Source organism: Pipistrellus hanaki, assembly GCF_964339955.1.
Source record: "Pipistrellus hanaki genome assembly, chromosome: 4".
Taxonomy (NCBI): domain Eukaryota; kingdom Metazoa; phylum Chordata; class Mammalia; order Chiroptera; family Vespertilionidae; genus Pipistrellus; species Pipistrellus hanaki.
Window position 1 is genome coordinate 36,399,224 of NC_140506.1, and position 21,834 is coordinate 36,421,057.

The window sequence follows — 21,834 nt, forward strand, 5'->3', positions numbered from 1 at the left end:
ATCCATGGCTAATCTTGTCCAGAATGTTGTTCAATGAATTGATGAGTGAACCTTTTCTCCGTCGATATTTGACGAGGACTCAGACTGCACAGACCATATCTTTGTGTCTCCAAAAGAGTTTGAGAAATGATTGTAGAATTGATGGAGTGAAATGACTTTTTCCTCAGGGTAGCCTACCCCAGGTCCTACTTTATTTTCCTTTGAACTGTAGAGTATGGGAAACTGCACAGTTCCCATAAGTTCCCAGTCCTGGAAGCTGTGATAGCTGGAATTGCCTGTGGTTATTCTTCTGTGCAATTCAACAGAGGCATACAAAATCCTAAGGTCGTCAGAGCAAAGGAGTCCTCAACATCTGCAGGGGTCTTCAAACTACGGCCGGCCCGCGGGCCACATGCAGCCCCCAGGGGAGTCTGATCCTGCCCGCCAGGTTTTTTGGGCAGTGAGCTCAGCCAAGGTGTTACAGTAGGGATTAGTAGTTCATATAGTCCGGCCCTCCAGCTCTCTGAGGGACCGTGATCTGACCCCCACTTTAAAAAGTTTGAAGACCCCTGAAAAGAATAAATTAGTAGTCCCAAACTCACAGGAAAAAAGCTTCAAACTAACTCAAATGGATGTGGTTCATCTGGTTAGGCTGCTGCAGTATAGTCAATCTTGAGATAATTCATAGCATTGTTAAAAAAAAAAAAAAAAAGTATTTTCTTGGGAACTTTGATGATTCAGAGCATATAAAATACTAGTGAAAATTTCAGTCCAACACAGCTGGATCTTGATGCATTTGTTTTCTGAAAAAATGAAGATATTCCTTTGAAGGAGTCATTTTAGAGTTGGCACCTTAAAAAAAAAAAAAAATCCAGACCTGAGGATATGTTTTCATTGATGAGAGAGAGAGAGAGAGAGAGAGAGAGAGAGAGAGAGAGAGAGAGAGAGAGAGAGGAGCTCTGATGTGAGAAACATCTATCGGTTGCCTTCTTAGTGCCACTAAAGGAATCAAACTCAGAACTTTTTTGGTGTACAGAACAATGATCCAACCAACTGAGCCACCAGCAGGGTTATAGCAGGTACCATTTCCCTGAGTATTTACTTATATACCAGGAATAACGCTAAGAAGCACTTTATAGACATTTGGAAAACATGAATCCTTATAACCACCCTACAGGATTTATTAAATTTTCTTCATTGATTAAGGTATTACATACATGTCCTTATCCCCCCATTCCCCTCCCTACCCTGCCCCCCTCATACCCGTACCTTCCTGGTGTCTGTGTCCATTGGTTAGGCTTATATGCATGCACACAAGTCCTTTGGTTGATCTCTTCCCCTTACCCCCACTCTCCCCTACTTTCCCTCTGAGGTTTGATGGTCTAATTGATGCTTTTCTGGATCTGTTTTTGTTTGTTAGTTTATGTTGTTCATTATATTCCACAAATGAGTGAGGTCATGTATACTTACCTTTCTCTGGTTTTAGATGTAATAGTAATAGATTACAGATGATGAAATGGAGGCTTGGAAAGATTGAGGGGACCTCACAGGGATTGTCTGCCCTAGTTTGGGACCCTCAGGAGTAAACTGATCCCCATCAGAACTGTCTTCTGGACAGGACGGGGAAGTCTCAGTGCTGCTTCTAGAAGTTAACGTTTCCTAGGAGGAAGAGAGCATAGGCTGATGCAAAACCCCAGTGTGTAGGTAAGAGAGTTTAAGACATTTCTCCAAAGTCACTGCAGATGTTAGTCAAGGGAGAAGCCAGAATTTGCCCACAGGGTAACATGATTTCAAAAGCTAAGGCATTCCCACATTCCCAAAAGAACTCACTTGAGATAAGGCAATGAGAGATTCCTAAGATATGGGACTAGTGAAAGGCAGCCACTAGCTCACTGGGCAGCTTTCCCTGGCCATTCTGGTCTGTGTGAGTTGGGAGGCAGCCCGTTTCTGTTATTCAGGAAGCAATTACACTCTCGTGGCAAGTTCAAGGTTGCTTTTCTTGCTTTTCAACTATTTATTTCCCTCCTCTTGTGAGCTCCTATGTCCAGGCAATGGGAAGAGATAGAATGTGAGTGGAGAGTAAGGTGTTACCAGAACAACGAAGGCCCGGTGCATCCATCGCCAATCTCACACTCCTTCTCTCCCCACCTCCTCCATCTGCTTATATACTTGTTTGGACTGTGGGATCCCCATGCGAAGGAGACTGTGGTGGAAGCATTTCTAGTGCAGTGATTCACAGAATCAAGCGGCAGGCATAGATTAGAGTTTAAGAGGGATCTGTGTCTATAAACTGTGTAACGGTGGGCAACCTTATCCAACCTTTCTAACCTCCATTCTCCTTGTCTGTAAAATTGGAATGGTAATCACGTTTATTTTACCCGTTGTTGTGGGGGTGAAACCAGACAGTGCAGTAAAATCACTGGCCCTTGGCATGTAGAGGAGCTGGCCCTCCAGGGCCCAGCAGGATGCTTTCTTCCTCCCAGGCTCCTGTGGAAAATTCACCTGCGCTGGGACCAGAGCTCCAGGGCCATCATTGCCCTCATCCTGTGTCCTCGCCATGGCTATGTAAAGGGATTCTTGTTGTGCAGAAGATTTAAATAAGGCGCCTATTTAAGACATGTTGACAAATGGCAAGAAATAAAGTAGTTGTGCAAGTGCTTTCTCTTCCTCCAACTCACGGGTGAGAAAACCGCCTTGAGGAAGGTGAAGAGGTTTGTTGGGGTCACAGCTAATAACAGCAGAACGGAAACCTCACCCCAGATCTCTGACCCCTGCTGCTGGGAGCTCTTCCTGCTCCCACTGCTCTCCTGTGTGTCCACAGAGCCCTGTCTTGCCTCCACAGATTGAAACTCACTCCTCATCCAAAGGGAAGGTGACCAAACGTTTCCAAAAAAAAATCGGGACTTTTTAAAAAACGCCTCGGGACACATTGTTTAAAAATCGGGACTGTCCCGCCAAAAGCGGGACCTCTGGTCTCCTTCTCCAAAGGGACCACCCACCTGGGGAGCCTCTGCGGGCGATCGGTGCAGAGAGCTCGGTCCACCTGGCTTTGGGCCACTAGGAAAAGCGGAGGAAGGGAGGGAACGGAAGGCGCGGGCTCCCCGGAGTAATGAAAGGTTAAAGGTAGTCTTAGGCGTGGCCCAAGCCCCGAGGAGAACCTCGGTCCCAGCGTTGCTGTCATTTGCATTCCAGGGAGGCGACTTCACCCGGCCGTCCCGGCCCGCGGGCGCCGGGGGCAGCGCCTGCAACCGCGGCTCGGGCCCTGGAGCTGGGAGCGCGCGGGGGCGGGAGCGGGGGCCGGGGCTGGAGGAGGGTGCGGGGTGCGGGCAGGGGGATTGCCGGGGCCAGGTGCTCCGGAGCGAGGCCCGGGGGCGGGGCCGGGGCGGGGCCTCCCGCAGGTGCAGCGAGCGGCTCGGGTTTCAGTGAAACCTCCGGGCCCCGGGCGGAAAGCAGAGGCTGCGGGCAGGGACAGGTGAGCGGGCGGCCGGTCCTCCGAGGAGCGGCGAGCGGCGGTCTGAGCTTCGGAGTCCGCGGCGGCGAGTCCCCGTCCGCCCGGCGGCGGCGGGCCAGCTGGGAGGATGCGGAGCCGGAGCGCGGCGTGGCTGCTGGCGGGCACCGTCCTGCTGGCGGCCTCCGCCTCCTGCAACCACACCGGCCACGGTGAGCGGCTGGGCGGAGGAGGGCTGGGGCCGCTGGGGAGCCGGGAGCCGGGGCCCGGGCGGAGGGTGGACGCGGGGCAGGTGCGCGAGGGGCAGGTCCTGTACCTGCAGCCACCGCCCCGGCACCTCCTCGCCCCCCTCGGCGGCTCCGAGGGGGAGTCCCAGCGCCAGGGGAGCCTCGGAATGGGACAACCCGGAGAGGCTGGAGCGGGCGGGGGAGCGGGAAGGGAACGGGGTGCCCGAGTCCAAAGGGAACCCAGAGGCTCAGCCACCCTTCCCACGGGACGACTCCTTGGCAAACACGAAGTCACGAAGGAGCTTTGCGCACGCCCTGGCGGCCTCCTCCGGGCGGACCCTCGGGACCCCTGGAGTTAGCGAGCTGGCGGCTCGGGGTGGGGTGGGGTGGAGTGCGAGGGAGCCCGGGCCTGGAACCTTCCACTTCTATTTTTATTTTATTTATTATTATTATTATTATTATTATTATTATTATTATTATTATTATTATTGCAAAACCCCTTCAGCCTTTGGAACTCCCTCTCTGGGATCGGCCCGTGGCGATCAGACCCGGCGGGGCCCTGAGCTGCTCTGGCCCGAGGGGGGCCCCGTTATGCCGGACGCCGCTGGGTTCCCGGGATGACCGGCCTCAGCTTCCAAGTTCGTTAGGCCAGTTGGGGGGGTCACGCAGATTTACGAATGGAGCTCCTTAAACTAAGGTGACCAGACGTTCTGCTTTTTAACAATTTGTCCCGCGGCGTTTTTTTAAAAAACGCCGCGGGACAAATTGTTAAAGATCGGGACTGTCCCGCCACAAGCCGGACGCCTGGTCACCCTACCTTAAACCTACCTGTATCCGACGGGGTGAATTCAGGGCCCTGACTTTCCAGGCCCTTCCACGCCCCAGGGAAAGTACACTCACTCCCAGCCCCAGGAGACAGCCCGAGAGCCGGCTGGGCTGGTGCTCAGGTGCCAAACTGCCCATGGCTGCCGGGCTCTGCAATGGTGCTGCCCGGCTGTGCGGCAGGGACCCTGCTGGGGATGCGATCTCCCGGGCGGAGCCGCCCTCTGAGCGCCTGGGGGTGGGGTGCTGGGCCTGGGATGGGCCTCTGTGATGCTAATCGACCCCCGCGGTCTGAGGCTGCGGGTCTGAGGCTGCCGGGGTAGCCTTCAAGTGGGAGGTTTTCACTCCCCCGGGGAATGTGCAGGCCCGACTGTGAAAGGCAGTTTCTCACCTTTATCCTTTTTTACAAAGACTTTGTAAAAGAGCAGATCACTGTGAGTTTGAATTAGATGGAAGAGCGTGATTGTTTTACCTCTGGGGTTACAGAAAAGCCTATTGTGGTGTCTGCTTGAAAACGGCACCAACTGTATATATAGATTTTATTGTCAGCATTTATTCATTTTCAGAAAGTAAAGTGTGCTACAAACATTTTGGAAACGGCGCGGTGCGGGTGATTCAGTGCTTGTATGATTCAGACAGTTGCTATAGGAAGCTTGCTCTGACTACTGGTGTGTTCTTGTTTACAAAGTGACTGGGCCGGGACTGGGGGATTCCTGGTGTATAAGGTGAACTTAATGTAACAGCAGCCAAGTCAAGTTACCTGTTAACCAGAACTGTTTAATATTCCAGTTTCGGTGTTTTCTTTTTCAGATGCATACTTTTATTCCATTGTAGAGTAACTTTCCTCCCAACTTGAGACCGATTTGATTTTGATTAAGAAATAGAGCACCACTGATGTTTTCTGGCCCTCAACCCATACTTTTGCTCATCCCCTTTTATTATTATTGTTATTTAAAAAAAAAAAATACATCTCCATTAACTTCAGAGAGGAAGAAAGAGGGAGAAACAGAAACATCAATGATGAGAGAGATTTATTCATTGGCTGCCTCCTGCATGTCCTCCACTGGGGCATGCCCCCTTGACTGGAATCAAACCCGGAACCCTTCAGTCTGCAGCCTGACGCTCTATCCACTGAGCCAAACTGGCCAGGGCTGGCTCATCTTCTTTTAGTTGACCCTTATGCTTGCTCCTCAGTTTGCTATAGGACAGATAACAGCTTTGATTTTCTTCCCAAAGACCTTACCCCAAAAAAGACTATCTCATGGAAGGAAACTTGGCCTAGAGTACAACCTTCTCATTTTACAGATGTGGCCCACTGCAGAGGAGGGGCGTTTAAGGAAAATATTCCATCGGGCTTCCTTTTTCCCCCATCACAACAGCAATGGATAATTATTTGTGTAAATATGTTTAATCCGTCTCCCCACTGGATTGTGAACTCTTGGAGGTCAGGGGCCCTCTGGTCGTCTTCATTGCCATGGTCCAGCACAGTCATTACCTGAAGGACCTCTGGAAATAGTAAATGAGGAATGAAGTGAGGGGACTTGCCAGAGTGACCTGGAGGGTTGATGGCAGATGGGCATGTATATTGGTTTCTTCCAGGCACTTACTGTTTTTCTGTATCACAAGCCTGGGAGGTCCCCTATGGTATAGTCATTCTATTTTTCTTTTGGAGACTGAAACTTCTGTTCTCTTTGCTATTGGTTCTTAATGATGCAAGTAATATGTGATCACTGTAAACCAAAAAATGAGACAGATAAAAGGGAAAAGTTCAATTAAGTCACCCAAGTAACAGCTGTTCACATTTTGGTATATATATATATATATATATATATCTCCTTTCCCATGCTTTCCATGCATCCATGCATAAAATATGTGTTCATACACATAGAAAATTTTTTCACACAAATCTGGGATTATGTAAGTATCAGTAGCATGTCAGTGATATAAAACATTTTCAACGACTCTAAAATATGTTATAGGAGAATGTATCATACTTTTATAATTGGTCCTCTGTTGCTAGACACGTGGGGTATTTCCAAGGTGTTGTGATAAGAGAGAACACTATAATGAAGGGAAGATGGGATTTTAAATTTGTGTTGTTTTTCTAGCTTGCCTTGTGGTTACTAATTAACCTTGATAGGGGATGCTTTAGTGAAGTCGGTTTGACCTTCTTATGGTTTTATTAGCTGGGCAGGCGTGGAGAGGAAAACAGTTTATCCTGAAAGAACATAGGAATTTACTAAAAATATACCTAGGAAGAGGTCTTCAGCAACTGAAGCTTGTTATTTTTCAGTTTCTGCTCCTAAAGGTTGGGAACAAAAGAGGATTTGGAGGTCAGAGAGAGTAGGGGAAGAGATACAAGAGGAGCTAACACCAATAAAGTAGTTGTTTTATACTTGGTTTAGTGGGGAGCGCGTAAAGTAAAAAACAAGTGCTTCGAAAGTTAAAAGTTTTTTATGCATTTCCTCCCACAATTGTACAAATCAGAAGTGTTAATAAAAGTGAAAATCTCCCATCTCTCCCTTTCCACAGACTACTTTATGCACAAATATATATTGTCAAAGTATACATGTCATCCTATAATTTATTTATTTATTTAACACAATACATCTATTCATGGTCAGTATGTAGAAATCTGTTATACTTTTTTTTTTTAATCAAGTTTTTAATGAGTAAATCTGAATTCTGTCAGTGATATATACATACCTAGATCATTTCCTTAGGTCAAAGTTGAAGCTAAATTCACTTTTAAATTCAATTTTTCCAAGCAGCTGAGCCAGCTAGCTCTCTGTATCTTGACAGCTTTTCCTCCCAATGAGATGAGTCTGTACTATAATGAAACGTGGGGTTTGGGGTGCAGATTTCTTCTTGAGTGTTCTTGTCTGACAAAGATGAAGAATAAATTTGTAAAAGTTTCCTTTAATAAAAATGTAGAAGTTTATTGGAAGCAAGGGTGTCCGCTAGGAAGGGGCCCCAAAATAGGAAAAAGGCTGTTCTCTCTCTTTCTATTGGGGAAAAAGAATCTGTCTTGTGTTCCTTTGTCTCCAGTTTATATATGCTGCAGCTCTTTGTGTGAACCTGACCCTTTCTAATTGGACTTGTCATCAATTTAGGACCCTGTGCTCTCCTCGTTGGTTATTTTGTCACATAATATCAGTTTCAAAGGCCAAAGCCCACACGGTTCCTCTCTCCCTCTCCCCTTATTTTTCAACAATAACAACCTTTGCTAATTCCATTATAATATTTATCACATGGTATTTAGTTTTCCATTAGATTGGGGTTCCTTCAGAGCAGAGATTATCATGTTCACTTTGCCTTGTAGTAGATTCCAAATTATTTGTTACATGAATAATGAACAACATTTCTATTCAAGTGGTATGTATTCATAATCACAATATTGAGTATTAATCTCCAAATATTCTATAATTGATTTATTTTTAATTAAAAAAATACATTTATTGGGATGACATTGGTTAATATGAACATACAGGTTTCAGGTGTGTGTTTCTATGTTACAAGATCTGAATATTGCACCATGTGCAATGAAGTCCAATCTTCTTCTGTCCCTATATTTTAGGATCCCCTTATTCCCCACCTCTTCCCTCCTGCAACCACCACACTACTGTTTGTGTTCATGAGTTTTAATTTTATATCCCACATATGAGTGAAATCATCTTAGCTTTTTCTGGCTGACTTATTTCATTTAGCATAATGTTCTCAAGGTCCATCCATCTTGTTGCAAATGGCACTATTTTGTCCTTTCTTATGGCTGAGTAGTATTCCATTGCGTGCATGTACCATATCTTCTTTATCCAGTCTTCTATCTCGGGACACTTCGTTTGTTTTCTGTCTTAGACACCATGAATAATGTTGTATTGAACATAGGGGTGCATATATCTTTGCAGATAAATGATTTTGAGATCTTTGTGTATATACCCAGGAGAGGAATTGCTGGGTTGGATAGTAGCTCTATTCTCAATTTTTTTTGAGGAATTGCCATAGTGGTTGTACCAGTCTACGTGTCTACCAGCAGTGGATGAGTGTTCCCTTTTTTCCTACAACCTGTCCTACACCTATTATTGCTTGTCTTGTTGGTAATGGCCACTCTAACAGGTGTGAGGTGGTATCTCATTGTGCTTTTGATTTGCATTTCCCTAATTGCCAGAGGTTGAACATATTTTCATATAGCTGTTGGCTGTTCGTATGTCTTCTTGGCAGAGGTGTATTTTTAGGTCCTCCGCCCACCTTTTGATTGGGTTGTTTCTTTGTTTAGTGTTGAGTTTTATGAGTTCTTATATATTTGGAAATTAAACCTTTGTGGGAGCTACTGTTTGTAAATATCATCTCCCATCTGGTTGCCTGCCTCTTTGTTTTGTTGGCAGTTTCTTTTGCTGTGCAGAAGCTTCTTAGTTTGATATAGTCCCATTCACTTATTTTTGCCTTTACTTCCCTTACCTTTGGGGTCAAGTTCATAAAATGTTCTCTACAACCAAGGTCCATAAGTTTGGTACATATATTTTCTTCCATGTAACTTATTGTTTTGGGTCTTATATTTAGGGTTTTGATCCATTTTGAATTAATTTTTGTACTTGGGGACAAACTGTAATCCAGTTTCATTAATTTGCATGTGGCTTTCCAGGTTTCAAGCACCATCAATGGTCACATCTTTACTCCATTGTGTGTTTCTGTCTCCTTTGTAAAAAATTATCTGTCCATATACATGTGGTTTTATAGCTGGGCTCTCTATTTCTATAATCTGATTTAAAATCTTCAAATTTAAACAAGAAACTAATCCAAGGCTTTGATTTCGTTTGTGCTAGCTTATTTTTTAAATTTATAACTCCGAGGCATTTTATTATAAAAAGCTGACCCTCATTTATAAACTAAGTTAAAATTCATCATACATTTACTTCAATTTATTTTTTGCTTGACTTTCCATAAATCTTTAGCTTTGTTGATTTTTGGCTGCTATATCAGGAGATGTGAAAGCATAATTCATAGTTGACCCTGGCCCAGTAGCTAAGTTGGTTAGAACTTCATCCCAATATGCCAAGGTTGCTGGTTCCATCTCAGGGCACATACAAGAAGCAACCAATGAATGCATAAATAAGTGGAACAACAACTCTCCCCCCAAACAAATAAACAAACAAACAAATGCATACTATGCCCATGAGCATCTCTTATTTTTCCTATATTGACAGTAGGGCTTACACCTAGCATTAATTCTGCTTCCCGCTTTGTCGTTGTGGCACAACCCCACCACTGTAACAGCCCCCACTGAAGGCAGGTTTTGGTAGACTTTGAAAAACTTGTTTGACTTGAGGCTCCGCATGCTTCCTGGCTTGCAAAACAAAGTGGCTTGCAAGTCCTGCACCATCAACAGTCAGTGCAACAGCTACCCTTGTGCTGGCCCTGGTTCCGGCTCCCCTGGGCTCCTGCCTCCACTGAGAGCATGGTTCATCCAGCTCAGAGGCCGCAGCCACAACACCACACCTCTACCAGAAAGCAGCGTGGCCACCGCCCGCTGGGACAAACGTACAGACACAGGTGCCCAGGAAACATAGCCGTGGTGGCCTATCCACCCTTTTATGGGGAGAATATTATTCATTGTGTAAATGTCGTAAGTTATTGAACTACAGTCATGCTCCACTTAATGATGGGGATACTTTCTGAGAGACGTAATGGTCACCAGGCCATTATGTCATTGTTTGCATGTGATAGAGGGCACTTGCATAAACCTAGATTGCATAGCCTACTGCACTCCGAGGCTATCTGATATAGACTGTTGCTTCTAGACTACAAGCCTATGCAGCATGCCACTGTACAAAACATGAGATTAAATCAACCAAGTGACACAGTAAATAGGAAATGTATAAGGCTGCCGCTGATGTGATGCAGCGTACTGTCTTATGCAATAAAATAACAAGTATAGTATAGTAAAGACACAAACTAGTAACATATTTGTTTGTTATCATTACCAAGTATTATGTTCTGTATATAATTGTATGCTGCACTTTCATATGACTGGCAGTGCAGCAGGTTTTTTATTTTTATTTTTTAATATATTTTATTGATTTTTTTTATAGAGAGGAAGGGAGAGGGATAGATAGTTAGAAACATCGATGAGAGAGAAATATCGATCAGCTGCCTCCTGCACATTGCCTACTGGGGATGTGCCTGCAACCAAGGTACATGCCCTTGACCGGAATCGAACCTGGGACCCTTCAGTCCCCAGGCTGATGCTTTAGCCACTGAGCCAAACCGGTTAGGGCTGCTATAGATTTTTTACACCAGCATCACCACAAATGTGAGCAATGTGTTGCACTATGATGTCATTAGATGTTCAGAATCTTTCAGCTGTATTACAGTCTGTGGGACCACCATCTTTAATGTGGTTCACCTTTGACTGAACTGCTGCTATATACCATAGTCCCTTTTTTGATGGAAGTCAAGACAAACATTTTTGTTTTACCATGATAAACAAGATTCCAGTAAATAGTCTCCTATATACAGTATTATTGTGCACTTTTAGCTAGTATACGTGCAGGACAAATTCCTAGAAATGAAGTGATAGGTCATAGGGCAAGCACACTTTAAATTTCGACATGTTTTGCCAAATTGCCCTCCAAAAAGATTTCATCAGTTTGCACTCTTTTAAAAAAGAAACCCAACAATATGGAGAGGTGTGGAGTAAAAAAAAAAAAAGAAAAGAAAATTGTGCCTTCCCCAGCCATTTTATCCCCAGACAGAGTTTGGGTATCCTTCTCAACTTCAGATTTTACAAATAAATTATAATTTTGTTATATAGATGGAAGTATGTTCTGCCAGTGCATTTTTCAATGGACAGTATATGGTGGCTCTGTTTTCAATATTTATGAATAGCGTCTACTGTTAAAACTGAGAGTGGCTGGGGATATGGTAAGTGAGGGTGGGGGGCTGGGGAGCATTGAGCGTTTTTCACTTGTTTGTCAATGAGGTGGAGGCGCCTCCCTGGGCACCAGTGGGAGTGGGTCCTTGATATTTGGGCAGATAATGTTGATAACAGCTCCCAAATGAGGTGCTTTTGTAGGCAGCTACTTTAAGTGTGTTTAAACTTCATGTGTGCATTTATTTAATTTCTTCTCCTCTCTCTAATTTGAAGTGATTTTATCTGGAAATGATTTTATCTGGTTTACAAGCGGATCATATGGTCAGGAGCTGGGATAGCATCAGTTCTAGACAAGAGTGGTGAATGGTATAGGACCATGGTCGGCAAACTGCGACTCGAGAGCCACATGCAGCTCTTTGGCCCCTTGAGTGTGGCTCTTCCACCGAATACCACGGCCTGGGCGAGTCTCTTTTGAAGAAGTGGCGTTAGAAGTTTAAGATAAAAAAATTTTGGCTCTCAAAAGAAATTTCAATTGTTGTACTATTTATATTTGGCTCTGTTGGCTAAGGAGTTTGCTGACCACTGGTACAGGACATCGATTTTCAACCTTTTTCATCTCATGGCACACATAAAGTAAAATTACTGAAATTTTGTGGAACACCAAAAAATATATATTTGTCAATATGACAAAAAAAAATAGATGTAATTTTGATTCATTCACCCCCAGATGCCTATTGTAGTGTTGGTTGTTATTTTTCTTTAATTTGACAATCTAAGGGAAAAGAGGTCAGTGCTCTAGACTAAATAGGTATTGTATATTTTAAAAATTCTTACAGCACACCAGTTGAAAATCAGCTTGTGTAGGACACCATACAGGGTAAAATCCTGCACACTTTGCTGAGAGGGCTTCAGTGACATTTGAGCTGCATCTCAACATTTACTAGTGTTATAGCTTCAAACATATGCCCAACCAACTAAGCCACATCAGCTAATGCCTCAGAGTCTTCTTGTTTCCACTTTCTTCTCTCTCTCTCTAAATCTTAAAAAAAAAAAAAAAAAATCTGAGGAATTTGATGATGACATGGGCTTTGGTCTTTTAAAAAAATATTATTATTTATTGATTTGAGAGAGAGAGAGAGAGAGAGAGAGAGAGAGAGAGAAACATCAATTTGTTGTTCCACTTAATTTGCATTCATTGGTTGCTTCTTGTATGTGCCCTGGCCAGGACTGAACCCACAACCTTGGCATATTGGGATGATGCTTTAATCAACTGAACTGCCAGGCTAGGGCTGGTCTTTGGACTAAAGCTCTTTTGTAACACATTCAATAAAAAGCTGAAGTCTGAAAAAAAAGAAGAAAAAGGAGGAGGAGGAGGAGGAGGAGGAGGGGGAAGGGGAGGGGGAGGGGGAGGAGGAGGAAAGTCAGCATTTGCTGGTAGTAGGTAGTTCATTTTGTAGAGCTGTAGTCCTGTAACCCCCTGCTGCTGTCACAATTGGTCATTCTGGTAACTGGTTTTGAAAAACACATAAGTGGTTCATGAAATTAATGTAGAGGGTGGTGACTGGCTTTTTGTAAGGACGGACTAGAACACAGTAAAAAGTATGAGTGTTCCCTGCGTAATGAGGGTAATAATTATTTTGTGAAACTTTTCTTTCTATTACAGATTTAGTATAAAGAGTATGTTTCTTATTATGGGCAATAGTCAATTATATAAAGAACACTTTAATATGTAGGATTATTATTTTTTTATTTAAAAATCATGTTCTTTTAAAAAATTATAAAAGAAATTAAAACAAGGACATAGGTCTATTCTAAGTGTATTAGTTTCCTGTGCCCTAACGAATTGCCCAAAAAAACCCCCCAAAAAATGGAGGCTTAACGAAGAGAAATTAATTCTCTCACCGTTGTGGCGGCCAGAAATCTGAAATGAAGATCTTGTCTCTGAAGGTTTCGAGGGGAGAGTCCGGTCCTTGCCTCCTCTAGCTTCCTGTGGCTATTGGTGTTCCTCGGCTTGTTCCTTAGCATCGCTGCAATCTCTGCCTCCCTTTTCACGCCTCTTTCCTCTATTTTCTCTCTTAAATCTCCCACTGCCTTTCTCTTATAAAGCCACTTGCCAGTGGATTGGGGCCCCCCTGGGTAATCCAGGATGATCTCAGATTAAGCTCCTTCATTACGTCCGCACGGACCCTTCTTCTCAGTGAGGCAGTGATCACAGAGTCTAGGGATTGGGACATGGACATACCTTTTGAGGCCACCTTTCAACCTGCTGTACTAAGTGAAAAGTGAAGGACTGATCTCTACACCTATTAACCCTCCACCCAGGCCAACCACTCCTCCTGGTGCAGAGCTAGAAGAAAAGTGATGACCAAGCATGAAAATGATCAGATAAACCAGGGAGTAGGTTTAACATCATCCCTGGTGTACTTTGCCCTGTTTCCTCTGCAGGGTGCCAGGCCTGCTCCCCCTCAGAATTAAAATAAGGTTGTGCGGTGTCCTCAAACCGTCCTTCATTTTCTTCTGCAGGTCCCTGAACACGTAGTTGAGGCAGGTTGTAGGCTGAATATATCACTCGTTCGTTTGTGGTTTCTAAAGTTTAACTCATAATATGGGGAGGAGTAAGTTGTTAAAGCTCGCCATGTTACTTGCTTGAAATTCAGAACACCTATTTGTCTTTGGTGCACCCACCTGTCCAGTCGCCATGACGCCAGAAAGCTTGCCCGCAGGGGTTAAGTCTCCAGGAGGCCCACATCAAGGGGGCGGGGGAATCCCTGCCTGGCCTGAGGCTGTCCTTGTGGGTGAGTGGAATGTCCCTTGTGTTCCTGGGAATCTCCCTGTGGTGCTTTGACATAAGGAATGATTGGCAGGCCAGGCTGGATCCTGTCTCAGCCAGAGTGAGATGGCCTTTACAAGAACAGTTAGGGAGAATTTGTAAGAAATAAATTGAATACTGTCAGTCTTATCGAGATTCATAGAAATCAATGTTCTATTCCACACATACCCATGACCCTCTGATTGAGAAAATTTCATTGTATAAACAAAAAACCAGGCTACAGAAATCCCACTAACCCAGTCACCCAAAGAAAGCCCCTTTGGCATTCCGTGTGCTCCTCCTGTCTTTATCTGCAGTGCTTTTACTCATGCATACCAGCGTGACTGCTGAAACGTTGGTTTCTGGAATGACCCTTGTCTGCCTTGCCTCTCTTGTACAGGAGCCAATAAACCCTCTAAGGGAAGAAGTATAATTGGTAGAATTGGTGACTCATCTCCAATCCCTGGGAAAAGCGTTCCAGTGGAGCCAGGCCTTTCTGTGGATGAGATTTCTGCCTCCCTCCTGACTGGAAAGCTGACCACTGTCTTCCTTCCGATTGTCTACACGGTTGTCTTTGTGGTTGGTTTGCCGAGTAATGGCGTGGCCCTGTGGATCTTCCTTTTCCGAACAAAGAAGAAGCACCCTGCGGTGGTGTACATGGCCAACCTGGCCTTGGCAGACCTCCTCTCTATCATCTGGTTCCCTGTGAAGATTGCCTATCACATACATGGCAACAACTGGACCTACGGGGAATCTCTGTGCAAGGTGCTCATTGGCTTTTTCTATGGCAACATGTACTGTTCCATCCTCTTCATAACCTGCCTGAGCGTGCAGAGGTATTGGGTGATCGTGAACCCTATGGCGCACAACAGGAAGAACGCAAACATCGCCATTGGCATCTCCCTAGGAATATGGCTGCTGATTCTGCTGGTTACCATCCCCCTGTATCTCGTGAAGCAGACCAGCTACATCCCTGCCCTCAACATCACCACCTGCCACGATGTCTTACCCGAGGAGGTGTTGGTGGGGGACATGTTCAATTACTTCCTCTCTCTGGCCATCGGAGTCTTCCTGTTCCCAGCCATCCTCATGGCTTCTGCCTACGTGCTGATGATCAGAACCCTTCAATCCTCTGCCATCGACGAGAACTCGGGAAAGAGGAGGAGGAGAGCCATCAAACTGATTGTGACTGTCCTGGTCATGTACCTGGTCTGCTTCACTCCCAGCAACATTCTGCTGGTGGTGCACTATTTCACCATTAAACACTGGGGCCAGAGCTCCGTCTACGCCCTGTACATCGTAGCTCTCTGTCTCTCCACCCTCAACAGCTGCATCGACCCCTTTGTCTATTACTTTGTCTCAGAAGACTTCAGGAATCACGCAAAGAACGCTCTTCTTTGTCGAAGTGTCCGTAAGGTGAAGCGGATGCAAATATCCCTCACGTCAAAGAAATCGTCCAGGAAATCCAGCTCGTACTCCTCAAGCTCAACCACCATTAAAACCTCCTACTGAGCATTCCAGCTTCGCGGATGGAAGTTTGACAGGAGGCTTCGGAGCTTGCTTAACGTTATGGGGATGTGTCTGTTGTTTCCTAACCAAGAGGGTCTTAACCACGTGCCATGGTTGTTCAGTACCTTTCGGGATTGCTGGAAGCTTCCCTGTTGGCATGAAGGAAACCCACGAAGGTGACATAAATGCCAGTTTCAGAATGTCTCTACTCAGATGCTCCCAGAATGGAACTTCAGACTTCCTAGAAGGTGGTCCCCCCAAAACCACACACACAACAAACCCAGTGACTTGCAAAAACTGGTTTTGGAAGACTAATTTTTTAGTGGAAACTGCATTTCTTATACATCTTGGGTCAAACACCATCTTGTTAGGGCTCAAGAACCCCCTGGAATGATATGTCCAATTGATTGAGTTGATGGAGGAAGACACTTTGAAAGAGGTGAGGGAGCTGCCCAGAGTCAGGCTTCTCACCAGAGGCGGCAAGCTGGGATTGGGCAGCAGCATCTGAATGGTCAGTGGGGTTCTTGTCCCACTTCATCGAAGGCAGTGAGCCGCTTGTTTAAAAATGCTGCAGGCTCTTCAGACTCAGGAATGAGAGCTCGGAATCTGGGGACAGGCCCAGGAACCCGTATGCTGACAAGCTTCTGCGCAAAGCTCAGGCACACCAGGTCTGAGACCCATGGGTCTGGCTGCTGCTGTTACTGGACAAAGGGTCGTGGTAGTTTTTAAAAAGAGAAGCAGACAGAATGCTTTGTGTCTCTTTTATGTTCAGCTTATAAGGAAATTGGTTTTGTTGACTTACTGGGTCTTTCAATTTCTTTATTAATCTTGAGCTTTTATATGTATCATTATCATTTCGAGGAAAATGCAACAGGATTTTAAACTTGAAAATACAAATGCTGTGTAATTTTTTACTGACGTCAGCGAAATCTTCAGGTAGCCTGAGTTTCGCAACAAGGATCAGAATTTATCACTTAGTATTTTAAGAAATTATTGTTGGACTATTTATTATCAGTTTTGTTCCCTTGTTATCAAATATGAAATTATAAAACCATCACCAGGTTTGAACCACATCTGTTTGAAAAAAAAAACTAAAATAGATGTGATTTGCAGCAATATATCTAAGGGGTACTTGACTCCAGACTGACTTTATACAACTTGTATTTGTGACTTTTTGAAATAATTATTTTATTGTGTGATTTATAAATCACATGACTATTTTTTGAAAATATTTTTATTGATTTCAGAGAGGAAGGAAGAGGGCAAGATATAGAAACATCAATGATGATAATCATTGATCGGCGGCCTCCTGCACACCTCCTACTGGGGATTGAGCCCACAACTTGGGCATGTGCTCTTAACTGGAATCAAACCTGGGACCCTTCAGTCCCCAGGCCTATGCTCTATCCACTGAGCCAAACCAGCTAGGGCTCACATGACTATTTTTTACAACTTCTTTTTGAAGTGTGTGTGTGTGTGTGTGTGTGTGTGTGTGTGTGTGTGTTTGAGGGAAGGAATGTAAAAGGGCAAGCAACATCATTCTTCTAAGAAGAAATTATGCAAGGCTCACACCTTATTTTTACATAAAAAAGTGCCATGCTGTACATATTGCTCTATGGTAGTTATTTTTCATTTACTTACAATTCAGAATTCTTTCCATGTCTACATCCATAGACTGACCTTCATTTTTAAAGGATAGACTAATGTTTTGACTATATTGTGATGTATTTAGTCATTTCCCTACCTAGAGCTCCACTCCCTCCCCCCCCTCCCCCCCCCCATTAAAATGGTGCTGCATTGAACATCTGTGTGCAGATTTTTTTTTTTTTTTTTTTTTTTTTTTTAATGTTCCTAGAAGTAGAATGGCCAGGTAAAAAGTTAGACACCTATTTAAATTTTAAATTTTGGTAACTCTTGCCAGATTGCCTTCAGTAATTTATACTTCTACCAAAAAGTGCATTTGTGCCTATTTCCTGAAATGCTCATTCACACTTGATTTATGAATCTTTTGAACTTTTACCAATCTGTTTTGAAGCAGCACAGCCTACTGGCTGAGCGTGCCAATCATGAGCTACCAGGCAGGGCTGAGTTCCGACTCTATCATTTCTTTATTTTTTGTTACCGGAGGGAAAGTACTTCTGTGCCTCAGTTTCCTCAATTGTAAAGTGAGGATAATGTCTTTCTCACTGACTTATTAGGATTAAACATTGGGCACATTTATGTAGTCATACATATTAGTAGCCTTATTACTATTATTCCTCTGTCTGCTAATGAGACCTCATTTCTGGTCTGCCCCCTTTCACGTCCATGCCTTCCTCCGCTTTGAGTCCCTAGCAGGCTTGTGTGGTTGTCTCCATTTCACAGGTAAGAAAGCAATAGATGGTCGACACCGAGTAAAAGGGAGCAGAAACAATTGGCTCACAGGCCTTGCAGGTGCTCTATGGAGGGATTCAGTGGGAAAAAATGTTTGGTATTTACCGTTTATTTATTAGTCATTTTCATAACACATGCTAAAAAACCCAAACTGAACAAAAATATGTAACTAAAATATTTTCTTCTTAGCTACCCATGCTCATTCTCATCTCCCAGAAGGTTAATTTTTATAATTGGTTTGTATACAATATATGTATATTAACCCTTCAAATAAGAATAAATGTTAAAATAAGAATATGTGCGTGTATATAAATGTGTATATGTGCAAGTTTTTAATCAGTACAAATGGAATAGATCTTCCTCATTTTTAGTGACTAGGTAGTATTCCATGTATGGATAACTGTAATTTAATCATTGCCCCGTTGAAGATTAAGTATTTTTCTTGGTTCCTTTTAACATTACGAAGTATAAAGAAAATAACTTGAGAAATAGTCATAAGAATGTGTTTTGTTAAAGCAAAAGCTTTTCAAGTTACATTTGTTTCTTGTGCCTTTGGGAGGTGGTTCATGAAGCCCTGTTCTACCTGAGTTACACTCCATAGGGCCTGTGAGACCTCTGGATCTGAGCAGAGAAGTGCTGGGTGCAGTTGTCTTTGCTCCTGTGTTATTGGACTTACTGTGGTCTGATTTTTCTAAACCACCTCAAAGTTTGAATATTTAGCATTCCACAAGCTCCATTTACCAAGAGGGTTCTCTCAATTTTAAGGTAATGTGGATTTGCCTTCCATGGTGCAGGACACATTAGCCAAACTGACTTGATTGGAATTAGGTTACTGGGCATTTTCTTGAATGTTATGATTGTTTGCAGCAGGAGTTTCAGAAGTAATTAATTTCCCGCTTATCTCAATTTCATAAATCCTGAGGCTATAATCTCATCAGTATGCATAGTTCAGTGATTACATCTTTGTTCCTGAAACTTTAAGCCTGTAGGAGGTTCCTGAGAGGAGTGGAATGAATGTATCACCAAATCAAAAGTACAGTTTGTCACTGCGGCCTGGTCTCATTGATTAAAATTACCTGTTTGTGCTGCAGCATTTGGGTGTCTTAAAAGATAACTCTCTGATCCCACACTAGTCAAAAGCATGCCTCTAGTCCACCCCTCACCCCCACTTCTAAAATGAAAAGAGAAAACAAAACGCTCAGGGATGAAGTTCTCCATTTTATACACGGCATGGGGTTTCACGGAATCCTATTTAAATGCAAATGCTGTCATTGGAGTCACCCTTTGGAAATGTCTTTATTGAGGAGGATGAAGAATTCTGTGGTTTGGGTATGAGCTGCCCTACCACTTGGTCGGTCTGTGGAATATCTCCCGGGATCTGTCTTTACTGGTGAGAAATCAGACACAACTGGACTTCTGAGCCACCTCCTTCTGCAGAAACCACAGCCCCAGCATGTGGGCTCCATCATGAACACAAATCAGCACCTAACATGGTGTGAGTGGCTCATTCCTTCATCCCACAAAGAGTTAGTGCAACATTATTGCCTTATTAAATGCCAATAACTAAACAGGGATTCCTGCTTTAGCAGCAGCCAAGTCGTGGGGCTGATATTCTCAGTGAAATGTGTCAATATTAAAAACAAAAACAACCAATCCTCCAGTATTTGGTTTAGTCAAAGGCCTTTAACGAATACCCTATTTCAAAGCTATGTCTCAGGAGTGGGACAAAATCTAGTAAAATGAAGGACAAGAAAGCTTATGGCCCTATCCCTCTTATCACTGTTTTGCTTAAACCTTATAAAAACAAACACTTTAAAGTCGTAGAAATAATGTGGTTTTTGTAAATCTGAGAATATGAGCAATTAGTAAAAAGTGATATCTCCCCTCCTGACCCACCATGTCAGCACCCCGTTACTCCCTTTGTGTTTCCTGTGAGACATTTCTATGCATGTGTATGCCTGTGTACTTGTATGCTTTGTTTTTTTGTTTTGTTTTTTTAGTAAAAGAGGAGTTATGTATTTGTTATATTTATACATAATCAATTACCTCAAAATGTAGTCGCTTAAAACAACAATAAACATTTACTAACTTGCACAGTATCTGTGGGTCATGAATTCAGGAGCAGTTCAGCCAGATGCTTCTGGCTGGGGATGTGGTGAGGTCGCAGTCATCCATGTCCAGTGTGGTCCCTCGCAGGGGACATGGGGAAGCTGCAATGCCTTTTAGAGCCTCACCTCAGGAGTCATACAACGTCATTTTCGTGATGCTCTCGATTTCACAGCTTCCATTCAATTTGGAGAAGACTACCTAAGGGCATTAGGAGGCAAGGATCACTAGGTGTCCTTTGGGAAGCTGGCTACCAAATATGTGTATTGTCAAAACAAAAACAAATACAGGGATCCAATTTAAAATGGAGCCATGCTGGAGGAACTGCCTTGCACATCTGATGTCTGAAGTATTTGGAATGTTAAAACTGCAAAATAACCTTTGATGGCCTGAAGCAACCTTGTGTGCCAGAGAACGTTTTGCAAAGATAGTAAAGCAGAGATGACCACTCCACGGACGTGGCCAGACTGACAATTAAAATCATTATTGAGAATTAATATCACTATGTCATGCTATCTGCACCAGTAGAAAAGCCTTTCTACTATTGATGTGGTTCCCTTTTCTGATAAATACCATTGCCTTTGTCTCCTGATCTGAGCACTGTTTGAGCTACCATCTGAATCAGTGTGTCTTTATAGCTACCCTGTTTCCCCGAAAATAAGACAGTGTCTTATATTAATTTTTTCTCCCAAAGTTGCGCTAGGTCTTATTTTCAGGGGATGTCTTATCTTTCCATGCACTAGGTCTTATTTTCGGAGGATGTCTTATTTTCGGGGAAACACGGTAGCTGTTCTTTTGATCTCAAATCAAGGCTTGTGTCTCTCACTTGGAAAGGCCCTTTCATTTTTAGGTTAATCTGAACACAATTTGGACATTATTTCTGTATCAGCACTTGTAGATTGACCTCATTATTTTAAATAAATGCATTCATTGTATAGATGTATTATAATACAAGCGCCTAGCTTTTAGGTAGTTTCTATTTTTGTTATTGTTTTGTTTGTTTTTTGGTTTTTGCTATGCTTATATTCCTTCACAAGCAATATTTGACTGAATATCTTTCTGAATCTTTACATGCTTGTTCATTCACTATTCTTACACCATGTACTATACACCAAGTTACATTCAACAAAAGAGAACCCTGTTCTCATGGAGTTTACTTTCTACTTGGGAAGAGACTGAAAAGAAGAAAAATATCCAGTAGTAATAAATTCTAAGGAAGAGTAAAGGTTACAAGTAGTTTCTATTAGGGGATCAGGAAAGGTTTCTGAGGAAGTGAAATTTAAGTCACAATATAAAGGCTAAGAAAGAGCCACCCATGGACGGATCCCAAGAAAGTGTTTTATGGGAATGAGTGAGGGGAAAGTGAACAAGGAGGTTGAAGAGAGGCAAGTACTCGGTAACTGAAGGGGATAAGGAGCTGGGCTTGCATTCAGATGGGGTGCCATAGGGTTGTTTTATTGGTAATTTAAAAAGACACTGGTGCCCTAGCTGGTTTGGCTCAGTGGATAGAGTGTCAGCCTAAAGGGTCCCAGGTTCAATTCTGGTCAATGGCACATGACTGGGGTTGTGGGCTCGATTCCCAGTAGGGGGCGTGCAGGAGGCAGCAATCAATGATTCTCATCATTGATGTTTCTATCTTTCTCCCTCTCTCTGAAATCAATAAAAATATATTTTAAAACTAAAAAGTATATCA

At 43.4% G+C, this 21,834-nt stretch overlaps 2 protein-coding genes across 2 annotated transcripts in view; both read left to right on the forward strand.

The window, feature by feature from the left end:
- Positions 1 to 21,834, forward strand: part of CRHBP (corticotropin releasing hormone binding protein) — an 87,561-nt gene that overhangs the window by 17,090 nt on the left and 48,637 nt on the right. The window lies entirely within an intron of this gene.
- On the forward strand, positions 3,349 to 20,127 carry F2RL1 (F2R like trypsin receptor 1). The gene is made up of 2 exons (XM_084881290.1): positions 3,349 to 3,639; positions 14,554 to 20,127. Exons 1-2 carry the CDS (start codon positions 3,558 to 3,560, stop codon positions 15,663 to 15,665), a joined length of 1,194 nt encoding a protein of 397 aa, XP_084737416.1. The 5' UTR covers positions 3,349 to 3,557; the 3' UTR covers positions 15,666 to 20,127.

What these genes read in the sequence shown, in the direction of transcription:
- F2RL1 (XM_084881290.1), top strand. Translation starts at nt 3,558, where the DNA reads ATGCGGAGCCGGAGCGCGGCGTGGCTGCTGGCGGGCACCGTCCTGCTG. An exon ending in CTGCAACCACACCGGCCACG is followed by an intron (nt 3,640 to 14,553) that starts GTGAGCGGCTGG and finishes TCTCTTGTACAG; the next exon opens with GAGCCAATAAACCCTCTAAG.